Below are 26,579 nucleotides of genomic sequence, written 5' to 3'. Positions count from 1 at the left end.
GGGCTTTGGGGAAGAGGGGAATGTCTGTTGAGGAAGGAAGGGAGAGGACGGAAGACAGAGGTGAGTGGAGAATGGTTGTATATGGATGATGTTGTGACTGCATGAGGAGGAATGGGTGGGGGGGTGGGGGGTGGGGTAGTATGTGTGAGTAAATTTTGATGCAGCCCGAAGGGATTTCTCCCCGTCCTCGCCTTATATGCAAAGGGGGACGGAGAGGGGGGGTCGCCGATTAAATGAAGCGGCCTTGCTGTGGATGTGCTGTGTCTTGCGACACTGCTTCTGACCCAGGGCGGTGGGCAGGGTGCAGGGATGACCCGTCATCCAGGAGGTGCTCAGATGAGAGGAAGGGTGGGAGGGGTGTGGAGGGTATTTAGGGATGAAATGGGTGGGAGTGTTTTTATGCCTTTCCCTTTTTGGCTACCTCCCTTGGAAGGGGGAAAAAGCCTTGGTATATGTATGTATGTATGTACTTCTGGGTGATTATATACTGTATATATGAGTATACTTTCTCATGTTCATATTTATTCCTCCAGTAAATTGATAATTGAGATTGAGTTTATAAGCTCTATATTCTATTCATGGGAACATTGTGTAGGCCTTTTTTATATTCCTGTAGGGTAAGACATAAAGGGGAAAGGTGGTTAAGTAAACACACAAATTTGTGTTCCTGTTCAATATTATAGTGTTCCACTATATTCCAGTTTCAAGTTAACTTTGTAAAATATGAAATGGTAAACAAATTATTTTTATACCACCCTTCCCCCTTGTACTTTTATGATTTCTGAGGTTAATCCTGATTATTTCTGCTTTGCTTTTAAACGCTGGCTGTATCTTTCATTTGCCTAAAATGCTTTATGTTGCACTGATCACTGTCTATTGTCCTTTATTTAATACAATGCAATGGATAGATGGAATCTCTTTGTTCTGTATATGTACTCTTTGAATCAAAGGTGAGGTGTAGATTAGAGGAAGATGCATTCTTATGTAGCTGAATTTATTTATTCTTTTTATGGTTTTGGCAAGTAAAATTACTGTTATACATATAACCCTTTGTATACTGTATATTGTTGGATTGGTATTTGTGCTGCCATATTTATTTGATATGTACATTGAGCATTGAGCTTAAACTTTGTGACTAATTTGATACAGATTTACTTGTGACTTAGTTTTTACACATTGTCATAGAATTTAATATTGTGCATGACTTTTTAAGAAGGAAATGTGTTAGTGATAATTTCAAGATTTCTTCAACTTATTATGTATTAGTTTGTCATACATGTATTTTTCCAGTCTTAACCAGAAACCAGTGCATACACAATGTTTCTTCAGAACCTCCTGTTCATTTTCAAAGATGTTTCCTCAACTTTTGTAACACCAAATGCGAGTCAGATTGAGTTTTCCTCCATTTCCATATCAGGTGTATGGCCCATTTCAAAGGCTTCTGTAACAGATTGTGTATGCAGAATATGAATAGTAAGAATGTCTCATAATAATACATTAATAACTTCTCTTAATGTCTGCCACATAAAAGATATTAGTGTTGACCAGAATGTTTACAATCTTCCTAAATACCTGTACATTTCTTTTACAACTGTGTAGATTTTATATAGATCAAGGGTGGGGAGGACATAAAGTTAATACGTTTTATGAGAATTGAGGATTTTCTGAATTAAAATTTTAAAGTAATTAAAAAAAACCCATCAAGTCTCTTTATATTAGCTGCATTTCCTGTTTGTATAACAGATTCTGTACATCATGTTTCATTATGAGAAAGAATTTGAAATAACTTAAGGATATTTATAATGCTTTAATTATGTGGATTAGTAGACAAAAGCTAACATACTGTTCAGAGGAATTTTATTTTATTTTTTCATATTCAATATTTTTCCTTCACATTACAGCTAGAATTTTTTAATGTAATTGTGTAAAGTATATTCCTCTTAAAATCAATGTATAACAGTTCATGAAAACTTCAGAATGTATATTGAAGTTAAGTATTGCAATGAACAAAAAACATTTCTCATAAATATGGTATTTTCAGAATTGGAAATAGTTTATAAAACAATCTGTGGTAGAGCCTGGGTTATTGGTATTAGGAACATATGAAATAGCTCATGGTGTATGTGTCAACATCCAGTAAATGTTATGTATTAGCACTAGGTAGCTATCATTTGGACATTAAGTTATAACAAATATGCTGTTCTGTTTAGGAGTTGACATGTCGTAAATGGTCTTGGGTGCATGTCATCATTGCATATGGACAGACATGTTTAGGGTAAGCAGGGCTTCATATGACTGGAATCAGGGTCTTGCATACTTGAAAAGAATAAGCAAGAGTAAGCATACATGGATGGGGTGAAGGGGGCTTTGGGGAAGAGGGGAATGTCTGTTGAGGAAGGAAGGAAGGGAGAGGACGGAAGACAGAGGTGAGTGGAGAATGGTTGTATATGGATGATGATGTGACTGCATGGGGAGAAATGGGCGGGGGGGTGGGGGGTGGGGTAGTGTGTGTGAGTGAGTTTTGACGCAGCCCGAAGAGATTTCTCCCCGTCCTCTCCTTATATGCAAGGGGGGACGGAGAGGGGGGGTCGCCGATTAAATGAAGCGGCCTTGCTGTGGATGTGCTGTGTCCTGCGACACTGCTTCTGACCCAGGGCGGTGGGCAGGGTGCAGGGATGACCCGTCATCCAGGAGGTGCTCAGATGAGAGGAAGGGTGGGAGGGGTGTGGAGTGTATTTAGGGATGAAATGGGTGGGAGTGTTTTTATGCCTTTCCCTTTTTGGCTACCTCCCTTGGAAGGGGGAAAAAGCCTTGGTATATGTATGTAAGCATACATGGAGTACTGTAAGACCTGAATTTTTAAACAACACCGACATGGGCAATGCTTGTATCATGCAGCTAATTAGCAGCCAAGGATGTTAGCAATAGAAAATTATTTATATTACAAAGATGGATATGTTGACATGAGGCAGGGCTAGGTAGTTAGGCAGACAGGAACCTTGCTTGTACCACTTTTGGCCACACAATGCTCTTCTTGCTGTGCAGCTGCTTAAAGCTTGAGCTCTTCTCTGCCCCCTTGCAGCTGGAAGTGGTGTGTAAAGCCTATCACCAGGAGAGTCTGGATGATGAAGAAGTGTATGATGATGAAATTGCAGATGATGATGGAGTTTCCCCAAAAGAAGTAAGTTTTGTAGTGCAATAACCCTTGTTGAATATATTTTTGAGATGTATATATCATGCCTTGATATATGATGAGCATTTTTTGCAGTATTGTGAAGATGAGCTAACAGGATGTAGTTATCTTAATTTCTTTTATAATCTCATTGAATTTAGGAATAATTTAATATCATTTTATACTTTATTGTATTGGTACGATAATGTTATCAATAGCAATATAAGTATGGAACCCATAGTGAACTATAGTCTTTGATATATATATATATATATATATATATATATATATATATCTATATATATATATATATATATATATATATTAAGGCATTGACAGGTCGACGTAAGTGGGAGTAGGAAATACAGGAGTCTTAGTCAGAGTTTATTCCTGACTAATTTCGCAAAACTAGTCAGGAATAAACTCAGACTAAGACCCCTGTGTTTCCTACCCCCCCCCCAACACACACACACACACAAAATCAAAGGGTGGCATCAGAGGAAAATTATTGGAATGGATGAAAGACTTCCTGATTGGGAGGAAAATGAGAGTTGTAAATAGAGAACAATTCTCCAACTGGGAAGAAGTGAAAAGCGGTGTCCCGCTAGGATTGGTACTGGCCCCGATCATGTTCGCCGTATACATTAATGACATGAATGAAGGCGTGGAGTGCTATATGAATTTTTTTGCAGATGATGCAAAATTACTTAAAGTAAAAACAGAAGACTGCAACTCATTGCAACAAGATTGGACACAATATGGAATTGGACTTAGTGGGAAGTGAAATTTAATATAAAGAAATGCAGTCTAATGGAATTTGGAAAGAGTAAAAACAGAATATCAAAAGATTACAGAATTGGAGAAGAAAAAATAAAAAAGCAAACTCTGAAAAAGATCTTGGAGTGATGATTGGAAAGGACATGAAACCTGATAAGAATATAAATAGAATATTCGGAGAAACCTACAATTTATTGAGGTCAATCAAAGTGGCATTTACTTATATGGATGAAGAAATGATAAACAAAATACTAACTACACTAATAAAACCAAAACTTGAGTACGCAGCATCACTTTGGACACCCAGTACCAAAAAGAATATTAAGAAACTAGAAAGATTACAAAGAGCGACAACCAAACTAGCACTGACTCTCGCCGAACTAACATATGAGCAAAGACTATCCAAACTGAACCTACCAACTCTGGAACAAAGAAGAGAAAGAGGAGATTTGCTGACTATCTACAGAATAATGAAAGGAATGGAAGTTTTAGACAGGAACGACCTGTTAGTGTGGGACAACAGTAAAACGAGAGGACACGGAAAAAAACTGAAAAAAGATAGTTATAGAAAAAACTTGAAAAGGAACAGTTTCCCACACAGAGCGATTAATACATGGAACAAATTAGACAACAAAACAGTATGTGCAAACACTATATAAGATTTTAAGATAAAACTTGATGCGGAGAGATACAAAGACGGGTCACCACGTATATTACAACTAGGTAAATACACACACTTTCGTCGGATGGACGGCGAGAATTGGAGTTCCGAAGAAAAGGCCAAAGCTACGCGGATCTCCACGTCAAGGAAGTACCTTATTGTATTTATAGGGGAGGGGAAAGCTCGTGGTGTAGTGGGAAGGTGATAAAAAAGAAGGGGAGGGATTACTGAGGGAAATGGAAGGAAATGAGGAAGGGGAGGACTTGGTCCAGGAGGCCAGGCGGTTGGTAAACAAACGAAGGACTGAGGATTTTGAAGAAGGGATTAACAAAAATGTAAAGACTAAGAATATAGATAAGAGCAGCACAATGGAAGGTGAAGATAATAATTTCCAGGGATTTAATTGTGTCTTCTAACATAAAAGTATGTTAGAAGACACAAGGATAACATTAAATAAGATAATGGAAGATGGAGGAAGAATAGTTGTGATGGGCGACTTTAATTGCAAAGAAGTCTGCTGGGAAGAGATGACAGTAAAGGGTGGAGACGATTCATGGGGAAATGTTCTACTCGAGATGATTATTGACCATACAATGACACAGTGGATACAGGAGAACACTAGGTATAGAAAGGAAAAAGAACCATCGAGACTAGACCTAATAATCACATCTGAACCTAGAATAGTGGAAAAGATTGAATATAAAACACCAATAAGTAAAAGTGACCACATATTGATTGAACTGGAACTAAATTAGGAAAAATACATGAAAAGAAATGAACAATATAGAAAAGGAAGAATGATGTATGAAAAAACAAACTTTGATCAAATAAGAGAATTCTTTCAAAAAGAAAACTGGGAAGGAATATACAAAGAAGAAACAACAGTGGAAGAGAAATGGAATATTTTGACAAAAATTTATAAAAAAGGAGTGGAAAAGTATGTCCAAAGACAAAAATGAGAAAAAGAATATGTAAAGTGGTGGTACAACAAAAGTTGTAGGGAGTTAAAAGACAAAAGAGATAAAGCTTGGACCAAATTGAAGAAAGACAAAAGACCTGAAAAATGGAAAATATATACTTGTTATAGAAATGAATATGTACAAGTGTGCAGAGAGGAAAAGAGAAAATATGAAAAAGGTGTCATAGAAAAATGTAAAGATCAACCAAAATTATTTTACAGATTTATAAACAACAAACTGAAAAACAAACAAGATTTGGAGAAATTAAGACAAGGAGTTGAATACACAGAGGAAATAGAAATGGCGGAAATTATGAACAAGCATTTTAAATCAGAGTTTACAAGGGAGAACATACAACCTGGGGAGATCGAATGGAAAGAGAAAGTCCCCCCTATGAAAGAAATAGAAGTAACAAAGAATGAAATAATGAAACACTTGAGTAATCTTGATGTCAGAAAATCGCATGGACCAGATGAAATAGTAAACTGGATTTTGAAAGAATGCAGGAATGAACTGGCAGACAAAATACATAGCATAATAAACAGCTCCTTGAAAGAAGGAAAAGTTCCAAAAGATTGGAAAAAAGCAAATATAGTACCTATATATAAAGGGGGAAATAAAGAAGGCCCTACCAACTATAGACCAGTCTCTCTAACAAGTACAATTGCAAAAATATTGTGAAAGAATTGTCAAAAGTAGATGGGTAAAATAGAAAAAAAAAAGTGCTAAATCCAAGGCAATTTGGATTCAGACAAGGACAATCATGCGTCACCAATTTAATATGTTTCTATTCAAGGCTAATAGATATAATACAAGAAAGAGATGGATGGGCTGGTTGTGCATTTCTAGACCTAAAAAAAAATCTTTTGACAAAGTACCACAAAGAAGTTGCTTAAGAAATTAGAAACTGGAGGAATACAGGGCAAACTGCTTAAATGGATGGAAGACTTTTTGCAAGAAAGAAAAATGAGAGTAGTGATAAGAGACAAACACTCAAATTGGGATGAAGTAATAAGTGGTGTTCCACAAGGAACAGTTTTGACCCCAATAATATTTGCTATATATATTAATGATATGGATGAAGAAATTGAAAGTTATATGAGCTTCTTTGCAGATGATGCAAAACTATTAAAAAAAAAGTGAACACAGCAGAAGATTGTGAATCACTACAGTGATCTCAATTAAGTATGGGAATGGAGTAGGAAGTGGAAGATGGAGTTCAATACTAAAAAGTGTAGTATAATGGAATTTGGAAAAAGCAAAAACAGAATAACAGGATCATATAAATTGGGAGAAGAAAGTATAAAAAAAAGTTGAAAATAAGAAGGACCTCGGAGTCATTGTTATGAATAATATGTCACCTGAGAAACAAATAAGATTTTTGGTGAAACTTATAATTTAATAAGAACAATCAAAGTGGCATTTACATACCTGGATGAAGAAAATACTAATCACTCTGATAAGACCAAGATTATGCAGCAACGATGTGGTCACCAAGTACAAAAAAATGTATAAAAAAAATTGAAAAAATACAAAGGGCAATTACAAAATTGGCACCAACACACTCAAAACTATCATATGAAGAGAGACTAGCAAAACTTGAGCTACAGACACTAGAGCAAAGAAGAGAGGAGATTTGATAGCTGTTTACAGAATCATGAAAGGCATAGAAATTATTGATAGAGAGGATCTAATAAAATGGGATGATAGAAATACAAGAGGACACGGAAAGAAAATCAAGAAAGACAGCTATAGAAGAGATCTGAAAAAGAACAGCTTTCCTCACAGAGTAATAGACAGTTGAAACAAGTTAGATGAGAAAGTAGTGTGCAAAAACAATACACGAATTTAAAAATAGTTTAGATAAAATGAGATGAAGACGGGACACCACGAGCATAGCTCCCCTTCCCGTAAAATACAACTAGGTAAATACACACACACACTATACATGATTTTTAGATAAAACTTGATGCGGAGAGATACAAAGACGGGTCACCACGAGGATAGCTCCCCTCCCATATATTACAACTAAGTAAATACACACATATATATAATTTTTTTTGGGGGGTGGGGTGAAGAGGCCATTGATGTAGAGATAGTACTGGGGAGGCTTCATGAACTTTATTGTTTGAGTTGATGATAATAATAATTGTTGCTTTGAGTTAAACTGGAACCTACAGTTACATAGTGACTGGCATCCTTGAGCTCTTTCAAAGATCTTTGGGAAGAAACAGTAGATTGTTCTCTGTGATATACTAGTATAGTAAAAACCAATGATAAGTCCTCCTGCAAGATAGAAACATTTCCCTACTGCCACCAACTCCCTCACTTCCATCTGGTGGTACACATTTGGTCTCTAGGCTGAGCTTAAGATTTCTCTGTCGGCTTCAATTTTATTTCTTTACCCTTTTGCAACCTTCAACTGAATCCCTTGGGCTACTTTCAGCCAATAACATAATGTCCCACAGTAATACAACACAGACAACAGTTCAGTTGTTTTTTTACTGGAGAGATCTGTGAGAGGACCTAAATACCATTGCCAGCTGCTGTAGGGTTGTGGGTTTCCAGTCAGGTAGATTTGAAGCTTGAGGTAGCAATTATTAACTAGTATAGGACTGTTTCTCTCACAAGCATATTAGGAGGAGAACCATCTCCATTTGTCAGAATTCCACAAATGAAAGGTGAAAGAAATACAGAATTCATAGAAATAGATCTTTGATATGGTGTGGAGACTTGAATGTAAACCCCTTAGGGCTGCACTGCCAGATGCAGGTGAGAGTTTAAAGTTTTGAAGACAGACAGCATGGAGATGATTTTCTGATACCCATTGCACAGGACCATCTCATGCAGGTACCTGTTGTTGGCCTTTTGTCCTAAGTTAAACAACAATAAACTTTAATAATTATCAGGGTTATATGTTTGTATCTTCCCTTCTACATTACAGGTAGGCCATAATATATATATCTTATGTCATCAACTGGCCAAACATAATAAAGAAATGGCTGCATATCTACAAGCTCCAGACAATCCTAATGACAGCAATCCCAAGCTCAGAAAAGCCCTCAAACACTACCGTGATAATACAGCACAGATTGAGGTGAGATTTAGGCATTTTTTTAGATCAAATTTAGTTTATACAATTTCCTGTCATATCCTAAGTGTTTTAAAAAAATTTAGGAAATGACTGACAAGACACCATCAGTTCTTGTCTCTAGTTTCTTTGACAGAAGTCCCATGACAGCTGGAAGCAATTCTTAGATATTTCTATGGAATTCTGTGAAAAGAATGTTGACTGGTGTCTGTGTTACATAAATCTGAATGTATAACAAATTGTTTGATACACTGTACATGAAAAGAGCTATAATTATGAGGACCCCTTCTTATTTTTATCACAGGTCAAATTTGCCTTCATATTCATTTCTATTATTTTGACTTGTTTCCTTATGCTTATTATTCCAGAAATTAATTAATCATTATGGAAAATTGTGTTTCTTGATGTCCTTTAACCTCTTCAATATGAGTTGAATTCTAGCGCACAGCATCGGCTGCCTGATGTACAATGATTTGATGATGCATCACAATACGCATGTTGTGAAACATAAAGTTACAGTTGTATTACCCATTATCTTTCACCCTGAATGTTGATAACCACAGAAAACACAATCAAACCTTCACAGAATACAGGGGTCACTCAGCTACAAAATATAATCAAGACATCCTCTTATACTCGCACCTCATGACTCCAAAGTCAGCATCATCGTATGGAAGGGATTAAGCATCTTGTCTTTTCAAAATTTCTCTCCATGATTTCAACTTTCCCATCATATACTATAGCAAGGCACATGTATTTGGTATTACTAGTATCAGTACTAACATTTTTGGTTTTAAATACTGTCAACACATTACAGTGTTGGTATAACTGTCAGTAACCCAATGTGCAGACATTGCATGGTGGGTCTTAGTACTTTCAAATACATGAATTCATTTGTTCATGCATACCAAAAGGCCTTTAGCCCCACATAAAGGGGATGGCCAAGTCAAATCGTATGCCTGTCCAAAACTATTTTTCACCCTTTCCATCTCCACACCACAGAACTTTCAAGTGAAATGCCAATTAAAGTTAAACAACATGTTGCAATTATTTTGGTATCTTCCTTAACCCCTTCAATACAAGTCAGATTCTTGTGTGGAGCATCGAATGCCTGATGCACGATGATGCATCACAATACTTGTGTTATGAAATATAAAGTCAATGCTGATTTACTCATTTTCTTTCACTCTGAGTAATAATAAGCACAGAAGACACAATCCAGTTCAGAGAATTTGGAGGTAACTCGCCTACAAGTACAAAATAAATATAATCAGGATGCCAATGCCAGCATCCTCATATAATTGCTCCTTATGATGCCTATGCAGGTATCTTTGATGGAAGAGGTTAAAGAAAGAAAGAAAAAAAAGTGAGCAGAAGAGATGGATCACACATACACATGCAGTGGTCAGAGTCAGACATCTGGAAAGAGCTCTGCTGTACTAGGCAGGGCTTTGTCACTAGAAAATTTTGGAATTGCACTGGTTGTGTTTACAAATGAGAAGGGAGTTGTGAATCTTGAGTGACTGAAATGGAGTAATCTTTGTACAGTTTAGTGCTGATTACTTAAAAATGGAAGAAAATAGTGAAACAAGGAAAAATGAACTGGTAAAGAGGGTGTGAGTAGGGTGGAATTGCCACTGGGGGTAATTCCCAAACGAACATGTTTGAACAAAACCCCCAAATTGTACCAAAGGTTTGAAAACTACGCTTTTTCCAGTTTTGCAAGAGGTGGAATTTTGGGTAGAGGGGTAGAAAGGGATAGAGAGCCTAGGTACAAAAATATTTTTAGAAGTGGGGAAATTAATGATTTATTAGATGAAATAACTGAACTGAAAAGTGAACACAGGGCGATGTACAGAGAAATAGCTCAACTAAAAAAAGCTAATGAAGAGACAACTGGGAGCATGACAAACTGAAAAAGGAACTGAATATGATCAAGGGTGAGAATGAATGATAAATGAGGATATAAACAAGAACGGGGCCTTAAAAAAGAAGTGAAGGAGCAAATACAGGCAGTGACCAAGAAAGTGGAAGAGACAATGAGACTGATCTCCAAGAGATAAAGAAACAATGGAAAATGGAACACGAAAATAAAAAATTATCTTTCAAAGAAATAGTAGAACAACAAGTGAAGGAAAATGCCAAGGAAACAGTAAAGTAATTAAGAGAAAAGGAAATTTGGTCAGGTACACAGTGGATAAAAAAAATGGTATTAAAGAGAAACAATGATGTACCTAGATATCGAAGAGAAAAAGATTCCTAAAGCAATTCTGAAGGAGATTCAAGAAGAGGGACAGGATATGGGCAAAGAAATCAAGGAAGTGCATAGAATGGGAGAATACTCTAAACAAAAACAATGTAGGCCATTGAAAATAAAACTTAGGTCTCAAATTATAGCAGAAGTACTATCTAAAACAACAAAGCTAGTAAATAGTGAACATTACAAAAATGTATGTATAAAAAAGAAATTAAGTAAAAGAGAAAGAAAAGGAACTTAGAAATGAAGTAAACATAAAAAAGAATGGAGACTGAAGACTTTTTTTGAGTGCTGGACCTGAGGCTGAGAAAATTGTTTATTAAAAAAAATATATAATAATAAAAAAAAAAAAAAAAAAAAAGGAAATGTAATAGACAGAAAAGGACAAGAAAAGAAAAAATGAAAAATAGCTTATACCAACATAGATGGCATGATTTCAGGATTGAATGAATTAAATGACTACCTGGCTTCAGAAAAACCAGACGTAATGAGAATTGTTGAAACAAAAAGTCCTCTATCACCAAACACTGGGACAAGGTCTATACAATCATTGGATAAAAAATAGAAAGGAGAAACAAGGTGGAGTAATATTTTTGACTAAGGCTTAAATGTGACCAAGATAACAGAAGGAAAAAACTGTGTGGAATTGATTATGATGAAAGTTGAAAACAGTGACATGAAAAGTAGAAAATATGTAGTAATGTATGTATGCCCCAAAACACAGTCTTGGACAGAAAGTGATCGCTCCAAACTGTTGGAAGACACAAAGAATGTACTAACGGATTTACTGAAAGGAGGAAATATAGTAATTATAGGTGACTTTAACTCGAAAGAAATATGTTGGGAAGAAATGACGGTGAAGGGTGGAGAAGACCTCTGGGGAAACATACTACTGGTTATGACCATTGAATACACAATGACTCAATGGGTAAATGAAAATACCTTATACAGAAACAATGAGGAATCATCAAGACTAGATTTAATATTTGTCAGAGCCTGAAATTGTGGACAGAATTGATTACAAAACCCCATTTGGGAAAAAGTGACCACTTACTAATAGTTTGAACTAAAAGAACAAATGGATTTGAGAAGAAATGAGAAACATAGAAAAGGAAGACTAATGTACAACAAAATGGATTTTGAGAAACTCAGAAAATTCTTTCAAAATGCAAATTGGGAAAACTTCTTAAATGAAGAAACAAAGATGGAAGAGAAATGGAACATACTAAAAGAAATTTACAATGAGGGAATAAACAAATATGTACCAAAACAGAAGCAAGAAAGGGTATACATTAAGTGCTGGTACAACAAAAAATGTAGTGAGGCTAAAGATAGAAGAGACAAAGCTTGGAAAAGATGAAAAAAGTGGCAAACATATATCAAACTAAGAAATGATTATGTAAAAATACACAGAGATGAAAAGAGAAACTATGAAAAGGACATAATAGAAAAATGCAAGGAACAACCTAAACTATTTTACAGGTATGTAAATGGTAAACTAAAAGACAAACAAGAAATAGTAAGACTGTGCCAAGGGAATTACAAATATAAAGATGTAGAAATGGCTGAAATTATGAACAAACATTTCAAATCAGTATTCACATTTGAAAGTTCACAAAACTGCGAGGAAATACAGAAAGATACCCCCCAATGAAAAAAATAATAACTGTGAACACAGAAGGAAATCAGAGACCAAATAAAATATGTTGTCAGAAAATCACACGGTCTGGATGGAATTGCAAACTGGATATTACAAGAAAGCATAGATGAGTTGATGGACAAAATATACAAGATAATTAAACACTCAAAGAAGGAGATGTACCACAGGACTGGAAAAATGCAAATATTGTACTAATATATTAAGGAGGTGACAAGGAAAATCCAACAAACCACAGACCAGTCTCCCTTACAAGCACACTAGCAAAAATATGTGAAAAAGTTATCAAAAGTATATGGGTTAAACATCTGGAAGAAAAAATATACTGAATCCAAAACAATTTGGATTTAGACAAGGAAGATCATGTACCACAAACTTGATTTGCCTCTACTCGAGACTAATAGAAATAATACAAGAAAGGGATGGGTAGGCAGACTGTGCTTTTCTAGATCTACAAAAATGATTTGATAAAGTACCACACAAAAAACCAAATAGGAAAAATGGAATGAATATGTGGTATTAAAGGAAAATTATTGGAATGGAAAGAAATCTTCTTGACTGAGAGAAAAATGAGGATAGACAAATACTTGACCTGGGAAGAAATGATAAGTGGTGTCCTGCAAGGTTTGGTATTGGCTCTGATCATGTTTGTCATATATATAAATGACATGTATAAAGGTATGGAATGTTATATGAACTTTTTTGCTGATGATGCAAAAATACTAAGAGGAAGTGAATCACTACAGAAAGACCTAGATAAATCTGGAAATGGAGTCAAAAGTGGGAAGTGAACTTTAACATCAAGAAATGTAGTATAATGGAGTTTGGAAAAAGTAAAAGTAGAATATTGAGGAATTATAAAATTGGTGTTGAAGTCAAAAAAGTGATCTCTGAAAGGGACCTAGGAGTAATTATCGGCAAAGATATTTCACCAGACAAACATATCAATAAAATAGTTGGAGAAACCTTCAACTTACTAAGGTCAATGAAAGTGGCTTTTGACTATTTGGATGAGGAAATGGTAAAGAAAATATTAGTTACACTGATAAGACCAAAATTGGAGTATGCTGCGACACTATGGACACCCAGTACTAAAAAGAATATAAAGAAATTAGAATACAAAGAGCAACGACAAAGATGGCACCAACACTCTCCAAATTGACATACGAACAAAGATTGTCCAAATTGGAACTACCAACTCTGGAACAAAGAAGAGAAAGAGGAGATCTACTGACTATTTATAGAATCATGAAAGTAATAGAAGAGATGATTTATTAAAGTGGGACAAGAGAAAAACAAGAGGATATGAAAACAAGCTCAAAAAGGATAATTATAAAAGAGATCTGAAAAAGAATAGATTCCCATACAGAGTGGTGGATATCTGGAATAAATTAGATAAGGCAACAGTGTGTTCAAATACTATTCAAGAATTTAAGAACTTGATGCTGAAAGATACAAAGACAGGTCGCTATGAGCATAGCTCCCTTCCTATATAATACAACTAGGTAAATACAGAGATTGGTTTGCAAGGCATAAAAGTTGTGTTCAATTAAACCTCTTCAATGAAAAAAAGCAGATATAAAAAATTATTTATGGACAAGAACAAATAACTTATAGAGATAGTGAGATATGGCCGAGAAATGCAAGTTTGCGGGAAACCATTTCTACATATGAAAGCCTCATTGTTGTGTGGCATCAGGAAGTTTTGCCAGCCTACATTTTGTAGGAATTAGTAGGAAAATCACTAGTTGATGCAGTGATGGTTGAAATGTGAAGCAATTACTGTCCTGAAAGATTACATTTAAGTAAATAAATAGGGTATTTATTTAGTATAATGTAAGTCATGTCGTTAACTAGCAAATATACATGATAATCATTGGTCTCCTCTTGGCAAGAATTGTATGTATATTAATTCAAATGTTATAATTGCACCATGGAATGATCCAACTATTCACAGTGGCTGGTGCTGCTAACTGCTGATGACATGGGTTAGGGTGCTGTTTCATATATATTTGATTACCAGATTAAGTTGTTATATAATTTTTTTCTTCTTTCTCTTGTGTATTTAAGTAATTAAAGAATTGTTTTATAGATTGTTCGAGCAGATCGCACAATGGAACAGATTGTCTTCCCAATTCCGGAGATCTGCAAAAATTTAACGACGGATACAAAATTACGTGTATATGCAGCAACTGAGCGTGATGAACAAGGATCAAAGGTGTCTGACTTCTTCAATAAATGTGATGATCTCTTCAACGAAATGAAGTGGCAAAAAAATTTAAAAGGTATACCTAGGACATAACCTCTGTCCTCACATTCTCATTGGTGACTAAGTTTGTAAGAAGAGAAAGTTATGGTTGAATGTGGATAATTATAAAATCATGAAATGTACAAAGAATGATGACAGTGGCAGGTTAAATGCAGGTGAATGGTAAGAGGCATGAAGAAGTGACCAGTTTTTAGTATCTGAGGTCATGTGGCTGCAAATGTAGTAGAGAATGTGGTGAATTACAGAGTAAAGGAAGTGAGTAAATGTATGGGTGGAGCAAAAAGTATTTTGCTAAGATGAATGCAAAGACAAGGATTTATTAAAGAATGGTTGTAACCATGGTGACATATGGAACAGACTAGAAATATAAGGAAGGCAGAAATGATCTGACCATTTTTTTTAGATGTTTCAGAAATATGATATGAGTAGATGTTTCAAGAACAGATACCGAGAAATATGGTAAGGCAGAGAATGGGTGTGAGGAGAAAGTTGTCAGATAGGGTAGAATAGTATGTTGAGACAGTTTGGGCACATGGAAAAACTGAACGAGGAAAGACTGGCAAATAGTTTGGAAAGAAGTGAACTTAACCCATTCAACTCCGATGACAAGATGTCTTGTCATTTGGTCAAATAAAACAAAAAATCATAATAAAACAAAATGTTTGATGATCAAACAGCACCAGAAAAATATGACGTCATCAGTCCTCCTCGAAGAGGAGGACTGATGACGTCATATTTTTCTGGTGCTGTTTGATCATCAAACATTTTGTTGTTTTATTATGATTTTTTGTTTTATTTGACCAAATGACAAGACATCTTGTCATCGGAGTTGAATGGGTTAAGAGGAAGACCAAGACTGAGATGGGTGGGTGAATAGGACAAAAGGATTAGATTATCTGTTATGGTATATCTATTGACCAGGGAAGAGAGTGCAAAAGATAGGAATGAATAGAGACAATAGTCAATCTCTTGCCCCAGTTCTCTTCTGCAGAACTGTGGCTCCCAGGAAACCTTCAAAGATGAACAAGAGTTGCACCACCCTGCACTGAAACAATATGAACACAGAATTGGCCTAGCAGCAGATAATACCATGACAAATGCAACCACCACACATAAGACATATGATACTTTATAGTAACTATACAGAACTATACTCCAGTAACTCTCTTTACCAAGTGCCTTATGGATTGAACCAGTGGATGTTACCAGTTTCTAGGGAGCCACAGGTCTCCAGGAAAAGAAGGTAGTTCATGGATAAAAGGATGATGCAGCTTGAGGGTACATTTCCCTCTGTGTCCTAGGTGAATAGGTGAGAAGTGGGATTCAAGTATCATCTCCTAATCTAGCAATGAGATTCCCAGCACTACTGCATTTGGATTCTTACCAAAAATACTTGTTTGAATTTTCTAAAAACACTTTCCCCTCCTTCACTTTTCACTATCAGAGCCATACACACTGACATACTTTCCATACTAATTTCACCACAGCCCATATTATCCTCATAGACACTCTAGCATGCATTAACCTATTTCATCCTTTGCTAAGTGTGCTCCAAGATGACTATTTCCTTCCTTGTCCCTTAATATTCCTGACATTTTACCCACCATTTCCATACTCCAACTCTCCCTTCCCTTTCAGTTTTGTTTCACTTCATGCTAACACATCCAATTTACGTACATATGGCAAAGGCATTATCCCCCTTACAAGGGAGGTAGCCAAAAAACAAAGGCATAAAATCCACTCCCACTCATTTCATCCCCACATACTCCAATCTTTGTCTTGTGAATGGTTTCTTTGTTGGGTTTACTTTTTAGGGAATATGGTGAATTATAGAATTGGTGATTCTGTTACAAAATGCTTGTTTTGTCATATGAAATACCCAATCATAATCTTTTTCCAGATCTAGGTATACACAGTCCACCTACCTATCTCTCTTTTACCCAACTGATAACTCGAGTAAAAACTCAACAAGTTTGAAACGCAAACTTTTTCTGAACTTTGGTCCTCGAGGTGGAGGTATAGGAAGTGGTATTTCTTTGGCTAGTTTGCTGGCAGTTGATACTTGATCTAGTCCATTCTCTGTCTGTCAACTGTCCACCTCCACAGGAAGATTAAACTCCTTATATTACACTACTCTGCATATTTAAGCCAAAATATTTGTGAATTTCATGTTCTCACACCTTGAATCCTCTTCATGATCTGCTTATTGATGGTGCACCTCTGATAGTGTGTTACAAGCTTGACATCCCATCAGTTAAGTTTAACTCTAAACTGACTTTGGAAAAACACATCAGATGTTTTGTTAGTTCTGCCTCACAAAAGCTTGGCATAATGAGGAAGGCCTACCACATCATTGGTGATAAGTCAGTCTGTCAGTTGCTTTTGCGGTTTTCTTCTTGTGTTAGAGAATTGTGCTCCGGTGTGGTCATCTGCAGCTGTGTCCTACCTCCACTTCATTGACAGGGTTCTCTCCTCCACAAGGTTCTTCTGTGGTGGTGAGGCGACATGGGATCTAAGTTGCCACCATGATGTCAGCAACATCTGCATGTTGTGCAAGATTCGTGCCAATCAGCTCCACCTGTTGAATGCTTCAATCCCCAATGCTTTTGTGCCTACCAGAAGCACTCTGCTTGCATCAGATTTGCACCCACTCTGCAACAAATCAGATGTTGCAATGGTCAGTTTCAGCACTGTTTCATGCTAAATTCAATCAGATTGTGGAACTTGTTGGACAAGGATATGTGCTGCAGATAATGTACACAAATTCAAGTTGGCGGCAAATAAGATCTTGAAAAGCTTGATTAATAGTTTCTTTAGTTCACACAAGTCAGTTGTTTGAGTTGGAATCCTTGATGCAGCAGTCTCTTGTTGTATGTGGTAATCTTGTTATGACAGTGAATGATGTAACCATGATCAGATGATCATGCAGAGTTTTAAATGGTTGCTACAATGTTATATTTTATTTCACGAACATATGTTCATATTATCCGACCAGTCAGATGATCAGTCACAATTGTTTGATTTTTCTATAATTCAATTATTGTTAATGCTTTGGTTCTCTTTCTCTTGTCTCCTTTCTGGGCTAGAGGCCAGAGATTGGCCCATCAGGGTTGTAGCTCCTTGTGGAGGTGGAGTTGGTAGTATCACCTTGTAACAGGGTGGTTTCAGCTCCATGCTCAGGATTGTTTAACGGATAAGTTTTCCATCTTCTTGTGATCTCAGTGGTGCAGCTTTTTGCAGGTGCAACACAGTAGCATGTACTGTTCCAACCCATTTATCACATTACATCATACAAGCACAACCAACTAAACACAAAAATAAATCAATCAATTTGTTGCTTCAGGTCTTGCTTGTAGGAAACCCATATCTCCCATGTAACTGGCAATGTCCCATCAGGCAGGCAAATAGGTCACTAAGGGAAGAAATGTGTTGTCTAGGTGTTGTTAATGTGGGGGCAGTGTAAAATGAGGTACTTAGTGTCCTGTGTAGGGATTGCTTCCAGGGCAGTTTGATTCTGTGGCCAGTCTTATCATGTTTGTAGCATCTTAGTGCTGGATGGTGTCCTGAAAAATGCACTACTGTGGTTTTTAGTTCTTTTGTGAGAGTTTACTATGGGTCTAATGTCTGAAGGGTTTTGCTGGAGTAACAAGTATGGTGGTCTTTCATGAAGACCTTGTTTAATGATGTGGGTATGTTTTTGTGTGGATTTATTGGGTGGTATGTGTGGTAGGTTGTCGTGTATGTGTAAGTAGTAAGCCGCTGTTGTGGTATTTTTGTGATGTTCAGTTGCATATGTTTGTGTGATATAGATGGGTGAAAGGGGTTGAGTGCTGTGTACTTATCATTTTCATGACATCCTATGGGGAGGATTTTGGTTTTTGTGTCCACATGTACTATTGTGGTGGTTTATTACTGTTATTATTGCCAATGCTTTATTTTGTAAAGTATCTATGCATGTGTATTTACTTAATTGTATTATATAGGAGAGGAACTGTGGACATGTGGTTACCAGTGTGTATGTTTTACATTGAAATTTCCCCCAGAATGTTCTAGAGAGCTTAGTGTGGATAATTGGGTTGCATATTGTGGAAGTGGTGTAGGTAAATGTTGAGGCACTGTGGTGGGGAACAAAACAGCCTTTCTTATTCAAAGAACTGAGTTGGGAGTGATGGTTGAATGCATTTATTAGAAGAAAAAAAAAAAAAAAAAGAGAATAGAAGCTTTGTAAAAAAAAAAATTCTCCTACATCAGTTACAATTTTGCAGTCATGTTAGCATCATTTGCTGAATGACTTACTTTATGGACTTATTCCTACTGATATCCCATGAATTTCTTAAGCTGTGTAACTGTGGACTAAATCTTGGTAAATCATGACACTCCTGCATCGATTTTAGCTCATCAGACAAGTGAAGTCAGGCATTAGCTGGAAAAAAGCTAAGATTTTTTTTATTATTATTATTATTGGGAGACCTTAATGCTAGGGTAGGAAATGAACCAACAGATGGAGTGGTTGGTAAGTGTGGAGTTCCAGGAAAAAATTGTAGTGGAGAGTTGATGGAGATGTGTCTAGAGAGTTTATGATTGTACATACAGTGTTTAGGAAGAAAGTAGATAAAGTGTTAATGGACTAGTGGTAACAAGGAGTATAGTAGGAAGAGTTAAGGATGTACATGTTCTAAGGGGAGAGAATGGGGGAATATCAGATCATTTTTGGTGGAAGGTAAGTTAAGAGTGGGGGATAGATGAAGAAAGAAGAAAAGGACAGAAGGTATGGAGGTGCTTAAAGTGAACTGCTTAATTGAGAAAGAAAAGGAGAAAGAGTACAAGAAGCTGAGAGAGGAGTGGGAGGGAGTGAAGGAGGAATGGGGATGGTTCAAGGAGGGAGTCACAAGATGTGCAGATGGAGTAAATAAAAGGAAGGGTGGGATGAGGAAGCAAAGAAGGTTCTAGAAGAGAAGCAAGCTTTCACAGACTAGTTACAAAATAGGAAGAGAATCATACGAGACGTACAAAGAAAAGAGAAGTAAAGCATTAGATAAAGGAGCCAAAGAGGAGAGCAGATGTGAAATGGGGTAAGAGTATGACAGAAAATTTTGAAAGTAATGAAAAGATGTTTTGGAAAGAAATTATGAGGAAGAAGAAGAGGCAAATCAAGTAGAGAAGAAAAGGCAAGAGGTGCAGATTGAGAGATGATAATGGAAGAAAAGGCAGTAAGAGGAAGATGGGCTGAATATTTTAGGGAGTTGCTAAATGTGAAGGAGAATTGGGAGGGAAAGGTAGTTGCGGTGGGAAGCATTAAGAAAATAACAGTGACGAGTGAAGAAAATGGAGGAGAAATAAGGAAAGATGAAATGCAGCAGTTGTTAAGATGATTAGAGCAGGTAAGGCACCTGGGTTGGATGGGTGTCATGCAGAATGTCTAAAAAAAAAAAAAGGAGGTACAGTGATGGTGGACTGGCTGATGAGGTTATTTAATGTTTGTTCAAGAGAGGGTAGAGTGCCAGAGGACTAGAGCAGTTCCTGTATAGTTCCACTTTACAAGGGTAGAGGGGACAAGTGTGAGCATTGTAGTTTCAGAGGGATCGGTTTGTTAAGTGTAGTTGGGAAGGCTTATGGAAGGGTCTTGTTTGAGAGGATTAGGAGAGGAACAGAGGGAATAATTGGTGAAGAACAGTGTGGGTTTAGGACAGGTAGGGGTTGCGTGGATCAGATTTTTGTGGTAAGACAGATGTGTGAGAGAGCTTTAGGCAAAGGTAAGGCTGTTTTTTGGGCCTTTATGGATTTGGAAAAGGCTCATGACAGGTTAGACAGGAAGGTATTGTGTGAAGTATTGCAGATATATAAGATGGGAGGAAAGCTTTTTAATAGTCAAGTTTTTATGAGAGTATTAGAGCTTGTGTTAGAATCAGAAATGGAGAGAGTGATTTGAAGTAAAGCTGGGACTTCACCAGGGATGTGTTACGTTGCCTTGGCTGTTCAATTTATACATGGATGGGGTGGTGTGAGAGGTAAATGCAAGGGTAATGGGTCAAGGATTGGACATGATTAAAAAAAAATTTAGAAAAGTGGGAGATAGGCCAGTTGTTGTTTGCTGACGACACTTTGCTTGTAGCAGGATCAGAGGAGGGATAGAGGAAGTTGGTGACAGAGTTTGGGAGAGTGTGCGAAAGAAGGAAGTTGAAGATAAATGTGGGTAAAAGTAAGGTGATGAGATGGAAAAGGGGAGAAAGTGGCAGTAGACTGGAAGTGAGTATTAAGGGAGGGAGACTGGAGGAAGTGGATAGTTTTAGATACTTGGGTGCAAATGTGGTGGGAAAGGGAGGAGTGGAGGTAGAATGTAGATTACAAGAAGCAAGTGAATGCCTTGGTGGATTAAAAATTGTAATGAGAAATAGACATTTGGGAATGGATGCTAAGAAGACATTGTATGGAGGAGTGATTGTGTTTGAGAAGTATGATAAGGGTTGCTAGACTGGATAGAGTGAGAAACTAAGGATAATGGGGTTGGAAAGGGAGTTGGGAGATAGGGTTGATGAAAGAGTATTGAGATGGTTTGGACACATGGAAAGAATGAGTGAAGAAAAATTAGTAAAAGAGGTGTGGAAAGCAGAGGTAGAAGGAGTGAGCATGAGGGGGCAATCAAGGATGAGATGGATGGATGGGGTAAAAGGGCATTGGGAAAGAGGGAAATGGCTGTTGAGGAAGGACAGGAGAAGACAGAAGATAGGTGTGAATGGAGAATGGTTGTGTATATATGATGCTGTGATGTATGAAAAGGAGCAGGTGGGGGATGGGGGTGAGGGAGTATGTGTGAAAAATCAATTGACACAACCCAAAGGGATTTCTCCCCATCTCCATTTCTGTATGAGGGGACTGAGAGATGGGGTCGCTGTTTTAATGAAGCGTCCTTGCTGTGGATGTGCTGTGTCTTGCAACACTGCTTCTGACCCAGGGCAGATGACGAGATGCAGGGATGACCCATCATCCAGGAGGAGCCAAGATAGAGGGAGGGAGAGAGGTGGATGGGAGTGGAGTATGTGAGGATGGAATGGGTGGGAGTAGATTTTATGCCTTTGTTTTTAGGCTACCTCCCTTGCAAGGGGGAAAGCCTTTGCTATATGTATGTATTATGTAAAGAGATACTGTTGAAGTTTCTTATGTTCATGATCAATACTGTAGTATATTTCTTACCATTAACATTGTTACACTCTTGCCTTTCAGCACAAGCCATGCTGTCCTCTATCAGCAACTACATGTCATTGTGGTGCCGGCTACTCTTCCTCCTCACCCTTACATGTAACCTCCTTGTGGCACTCTACTACCCATTCTCTAGTCAAGTGCCAAGTAAGATTTTAACTGTGGTTTATTCTTTTGATATGTATATTAAAAACTTATAAATGTGCATGGAAATACAGAAGACAAAAATTCAGTGGTAACTCTTTTAGCTTCACATTATGTTTAGCATTATGCCAAGTAAGATTTTAACTGTGGTTTATTCTTTTGATATGTATATTAAAAACTTATAAATGTGCATGGAAATACAGAAGACAAAAATTCAGTGGTAACTCTTTTAGCTTCACATTATGTTTAGCATTATGCCAAGTAAGATTTTAACTGTGGTTTATTCTTTTGATATGTATATTAAAAACTTATAAATATGCATGGAAATACAGAAGACAAAAATTCAGTGGTGACTCTTTTAGCTTCACATTATGTTTAGCATTATGCCTCCTCTAAGTTAAAAAGCTTTGTATGGTTGGGGATGGGAGACAAGGGAAGGGAAACATGAGAACGGAAGAGCCTTTATTCAATGAGTGTAAAAGGCACTTCCAAAATCAAATATTTATTTCCCCTCATCTTCCCAACTCCTGTTTGCTTTGTAAGTATAGCACTTCTGTATATTGCTTTGTAAGTATAGCACTTCTGTATATTTTTATGTCAGAATTTCTATTATTTTTGTTATTATTTATTTATTTATTATTATTATTATTATATTTTTTTTTCTTCCCTCCCCATGTAAAAAATAATTGTTTCCTTGAGTGTGACTTGAAACCCATAGTTTCACATTAGGTAGCAAGTCTTCAGGACATTCCATGGATACCTCTGACAAGAAATATTGGATTATTGTCTGTGTTTTGATAATGATTATTGTCTCATGTTTCACTGGCTAGATACCCACAGTGGCTTGCAATGCTCTTCATCCCTTCCATAGTTCTCTTTGGAAAGAAAACATCATAGGACTGTTGTCTATGTTGTATTAATGTAGGACTTTTTCTTTGTCACCAACTGAAAGTTGGAGGAGAGTGGTATACAGGGTCTAACAGATAAATCCGTACAACTTCTTATCACATGTTTTAAGATTAATATCTCGGGTTATAATAAACAGAGAGTTATGAAATTTTCAGTATATTTAGAAAAGGCAATAAGAACAATGATTTCATTCAATGTAACCACCTTCAGCTGTTATGACGCTTTCAACGCGTTTACGAAACTTGGATACAGCGTTGATGATCTCAGACTTTGATAATGAACCCAGCCTTCTTGATGTCTGTCTTCAGGGTTGTTATATTTCTGTGTGGCTTGTCACATGCCTTGGCCTCAATTCGTGCCCAAAAATAATAATCTAAAGGGTTTAGGTCTGGCGAATTTGAGGGCCACAACTCTTCGTTCCAGAACTGCACATTTGACCCTTCGAGATGGTTGGTGGTCCTCTTCGCTGTGTGGGCTGGAGCCGAGTCTTGTTGGAAGACAAACTGGTTGCCACTAGCCTTATCTTTCATCCAGGGTATTGTTTTCTCTTCTAGAACTTTGCAATAGACAACGGCATTGACTTTCTCCTTGTTGTTGAAGAAGTGAGTGAAGACGTCCCCCTCAGTTGACACCACACAGAGCACCATGACACTTGCTGGTTTCTTCGTCGTTGTCTTGTGTTGAACCTCTGAGGATGAGGAGGCTATCCAGCGATCATTCCGCTTATTGAAAGACGCATCAACCGTGAAAATCTTCTCGTAGGAAAAAAATTTGATGGCTGAGCCATTCGACTTCATCCAGTTCAACAGCTTTTGGCACCTGGTCAAGCGGATTTCTTTCATTTTACGTGTCAAAAGATGTCTTTTTCCTTGTGAGAATGAGGTTAATCCCAATTTCTTTAATGCTCTGTGAATTGTCATTGTGCTGACACCTCTCTTCTTTGCCAATGTCAATAATGGTAAGGCTGGATTTGCATTGACACTTCTCTTGAGACCAGCTAAAAAGCGAGGTGTTAGAATTCTGCCCCTTCTGGGCTTGTGAGCAGCTCGTTGGTCTTCGCCGGTCTCATCAAAACGTTTACAAACATCGTAAACAGTTTGTCTGGAGTATTTTAGCATCCTTATTATGGCGCTAGGAGTGTGACCCGCGCGACGAAGTTGCATATGGCTGAACGTTTGGCTTGTTCCATTGCTTAATGTTTATTGCACCGGTGCTAGTATACAGCTGGCTAAATTATTAGACAAATGGAAGTATCTGGAAACAATCGGAATTGCCATATGTTACTTTTTAAGTGCTTAAAACTTCTTCAAAGTTTGTACAGATTTATCTGTTAGACCCTGTATGTCTACAGTCCTAATGTATCAGTAGGAAAACAGTTTACAGTCATTCATTATGCTCCAGTTTCCATAGTAATCTGAAGTGGGGTACCTAATCAGAGGCTTTCTCCAAATTTAAGTACACAAAGTCCCCTCACTTATAGAACATCAACCATTTCTGAGTAAAAGCTTAATAGGTTTGATACATATTATCTTCTAGTTTTGCAACTAAACTCATTGTCTTCCAGAATGTTTAATCTTTTCAAGGGATGACCCATCTTTCACAATCCTCGTTCAGTTAAGCTATCATGCTGATCAGGGATACTGCTTTGTAATTCAGGGGCTCCTTATTTCTCCATATATGAATTGTTACCATGTTGGCCTTTGTTCCGAAGAATACAAACTCTTCGGTACTCCTTACACTAGGATACTCTCGCGTAGCGCGAATATTTCTACTGCGAAATTAAAATCCTCACTCTGTGGGTCTGGCCAACGCTTATCCTCAGTAAGGGGCCCCATTGGGGCAAGGGGGGGGCCCTTGCCCTCCACCACAAGTCTCGCACACTATAACCATTCTCTTCGCAGTAGTGAGCGCGTTAACATCTCTCTACTGCATGTTTAGTTTTTATCGGTTTCCCCCTTAATGGGCCGATTCTCAGTCAAATTCCTTTATTGGCGCGGCAGCGAACCGTTGCTTACTCAGGGGTTCTATGTTTACGTCGGTGCCGAAAATCAAGCAATCCGCTTCGATTGTCGCCAGCTCACTCTAAGGACGCTAAGGAGTTCGTCGTCCTTCAATTTCATCGGGGTTTTCCCTACGCCATCCTGTGTCCTGGAATTATTAAGTGCTTCTCCATTCCCTGTATTATTCCCTTAACCGCCACCGGGTATCCTACCCTTCACTGTAAGTATGGAATCTGGTTCCAGTATTGTTGTGGTTTCGCCGAAGGGAGATAAGGGGGAAGGTGCGCATGCATAGAAAATGGCTTCCCTCTTCACCCCCCCAAAAACAAGGGAAGGCGGCCTACGGCTTCGGAGGAGACGAGCAATTCTCTCCCTCCTCCACGGCGTAGTAGACAGGAAGCCAAGTTGTCCTTTATTCCTTTAAACCTGGACGGTTAGCGTAGATGGACATGCGCCTCAGGCCACCTCTAGCTACCGTTCCTGTACGAGCTTTTCCCGGATGAGGTCGCTTGCGGCTTGCCCTCGCCCATCCCAGAACCTCAACAGTCGCCAGGAAGGTGGTACAACGCCACTTCGAGTCATTCTCAGGCCAAGTTGTCCTCTTCCTTCAACAAAGGACGGTTAGCGTAGTCGGACATGCGCGTCAAGCCACCGCTAGCTACCGTTCCTGTATGACATTTTTCCCGGATGTGGTCGCTTGCGGCTGCCCCCGAAACTCGACGCCGGCACGGACAAAGGGGGGGGGGGCAAAGAGCCCCTTAGTCTCTTCTACTCAGGAATCCCGCAGTACGCACAACACCCACCGTAGGAAGAGCCGGGTGATCAACGGTGCCCTTCCCATGCCCTTTGCTCACAGGGACAGAGATCAGGGACGAGGTTGCGGATGCGGTGTTTCTAGATGGCTTCCCCCCTCACCCGACACAAGGAGAAGGCATGCTACGTCGGCGGAGGACGAGGGCAGTTGTCTCCCCCCTCCTAAGCGTAGTAAACGGAAAGGTTGTACAATAGCCGCCCCGAGTCAGTCTCAGGCCACTTGTCTCCTGTTCCTGCCCAAAGGGTGGTTAGCTCCGACGGGCACGCGCTAGCCCCCGCGAACCCCCCCGAACCCCCCCGGGTACGAGATTTTTCCCGGATGCGTCCGCCGGCCCCGTTCCGCGCTTCTCAAGCGCGGTTCGTGCACCGCACGGAAGCTCGTGAGGAGTCACCGCCCCCAAGGCCCCCCCTCGACCATCTTCCACTTGCTCGGCCCCCCTCTGTACCCATCAGTGACCGGGATGGTAGCGTGAGGTTCCTCTCTGCCCGTGCCGACCCCTCCTACGCCGACGACGATGTCCACAGCTCCGTAGGGGGGGGGCACGCTCCCTTTCCCCTCCCGTTTCCCAGTCGGAATCCTCGATGGTGGTCCCACCTTCCTTCTCGGACGTCCTCGCGAGGGTTCGGAGGGCGAATCGACTGGGCCACCCGAAAGAAGAGGAAGCCACATTCG

At 38.4% G+C, this 26,579-nt stretch overlaps 1 protein-coding gene across 17 annotated transcripts in view; it reads left to right on the top strand.

Moving 5' to 3' along the window:
• The window catches only part of Itpr (Inositol 1,4,5,-trisphosphate receptor), a 441,449-nt gene that overhangs the window by 377,103 nt on the left and 37,767 nt on the right, over positions 1-26,579 (top strand). For 15 of the 17 annotated variants that reach the window (XR_012966877.1, XM_076192806.1, XM_076192819.1 and 12 more), the window contains 5 exons: positions 909-950; positions 3,083-3,181; positions 8,514-8,666; positions 14,667-14,859; positions 22,065-22,187. Coding sequence is in view for 16 of the 17 variants with exons in the window: in XM_076192806.1 (XP_076048921.1) it covers positions 909-950; positions 3,083-3,181; positions 8,514-8,666; positions 14,667-14,859; positions 22,065-22,187 (610 nt within the window). In the remaining variant the exon portion in view is untranslated. The remainder of the gene's footprint in view (positions 1-908; positions 951-3,082; positions 3,182-8,513; positions 8,667-14,666; positions 14,860-22,064; positions 22,188-26,579) is intronic. The other 2 variants (XM_076192820.1, XM_076192811.1) reach the window with 1 other exon arrangement.

Source organism: Oratosquilla oratoria, chromosome 11, assembly GCF_046742065.1.
Source record: "Oratosquilla oratoria isolate Oo_2021 chromosome 11, ASM4674206v1, whole genome shotgun sequence".
Lineage (NCBI taxonomy): Eukaryota > Metazoa > Arthropoda > Malacostraca > Stomatopoda > Squillidae > Oratosquilla > Oratosquilla oratoria.
The sequence above is the reverse complement of the archived record's forward strand: the minus strand, read 5'-3'. Positions and strand labels throughout refer to the sequence as shown.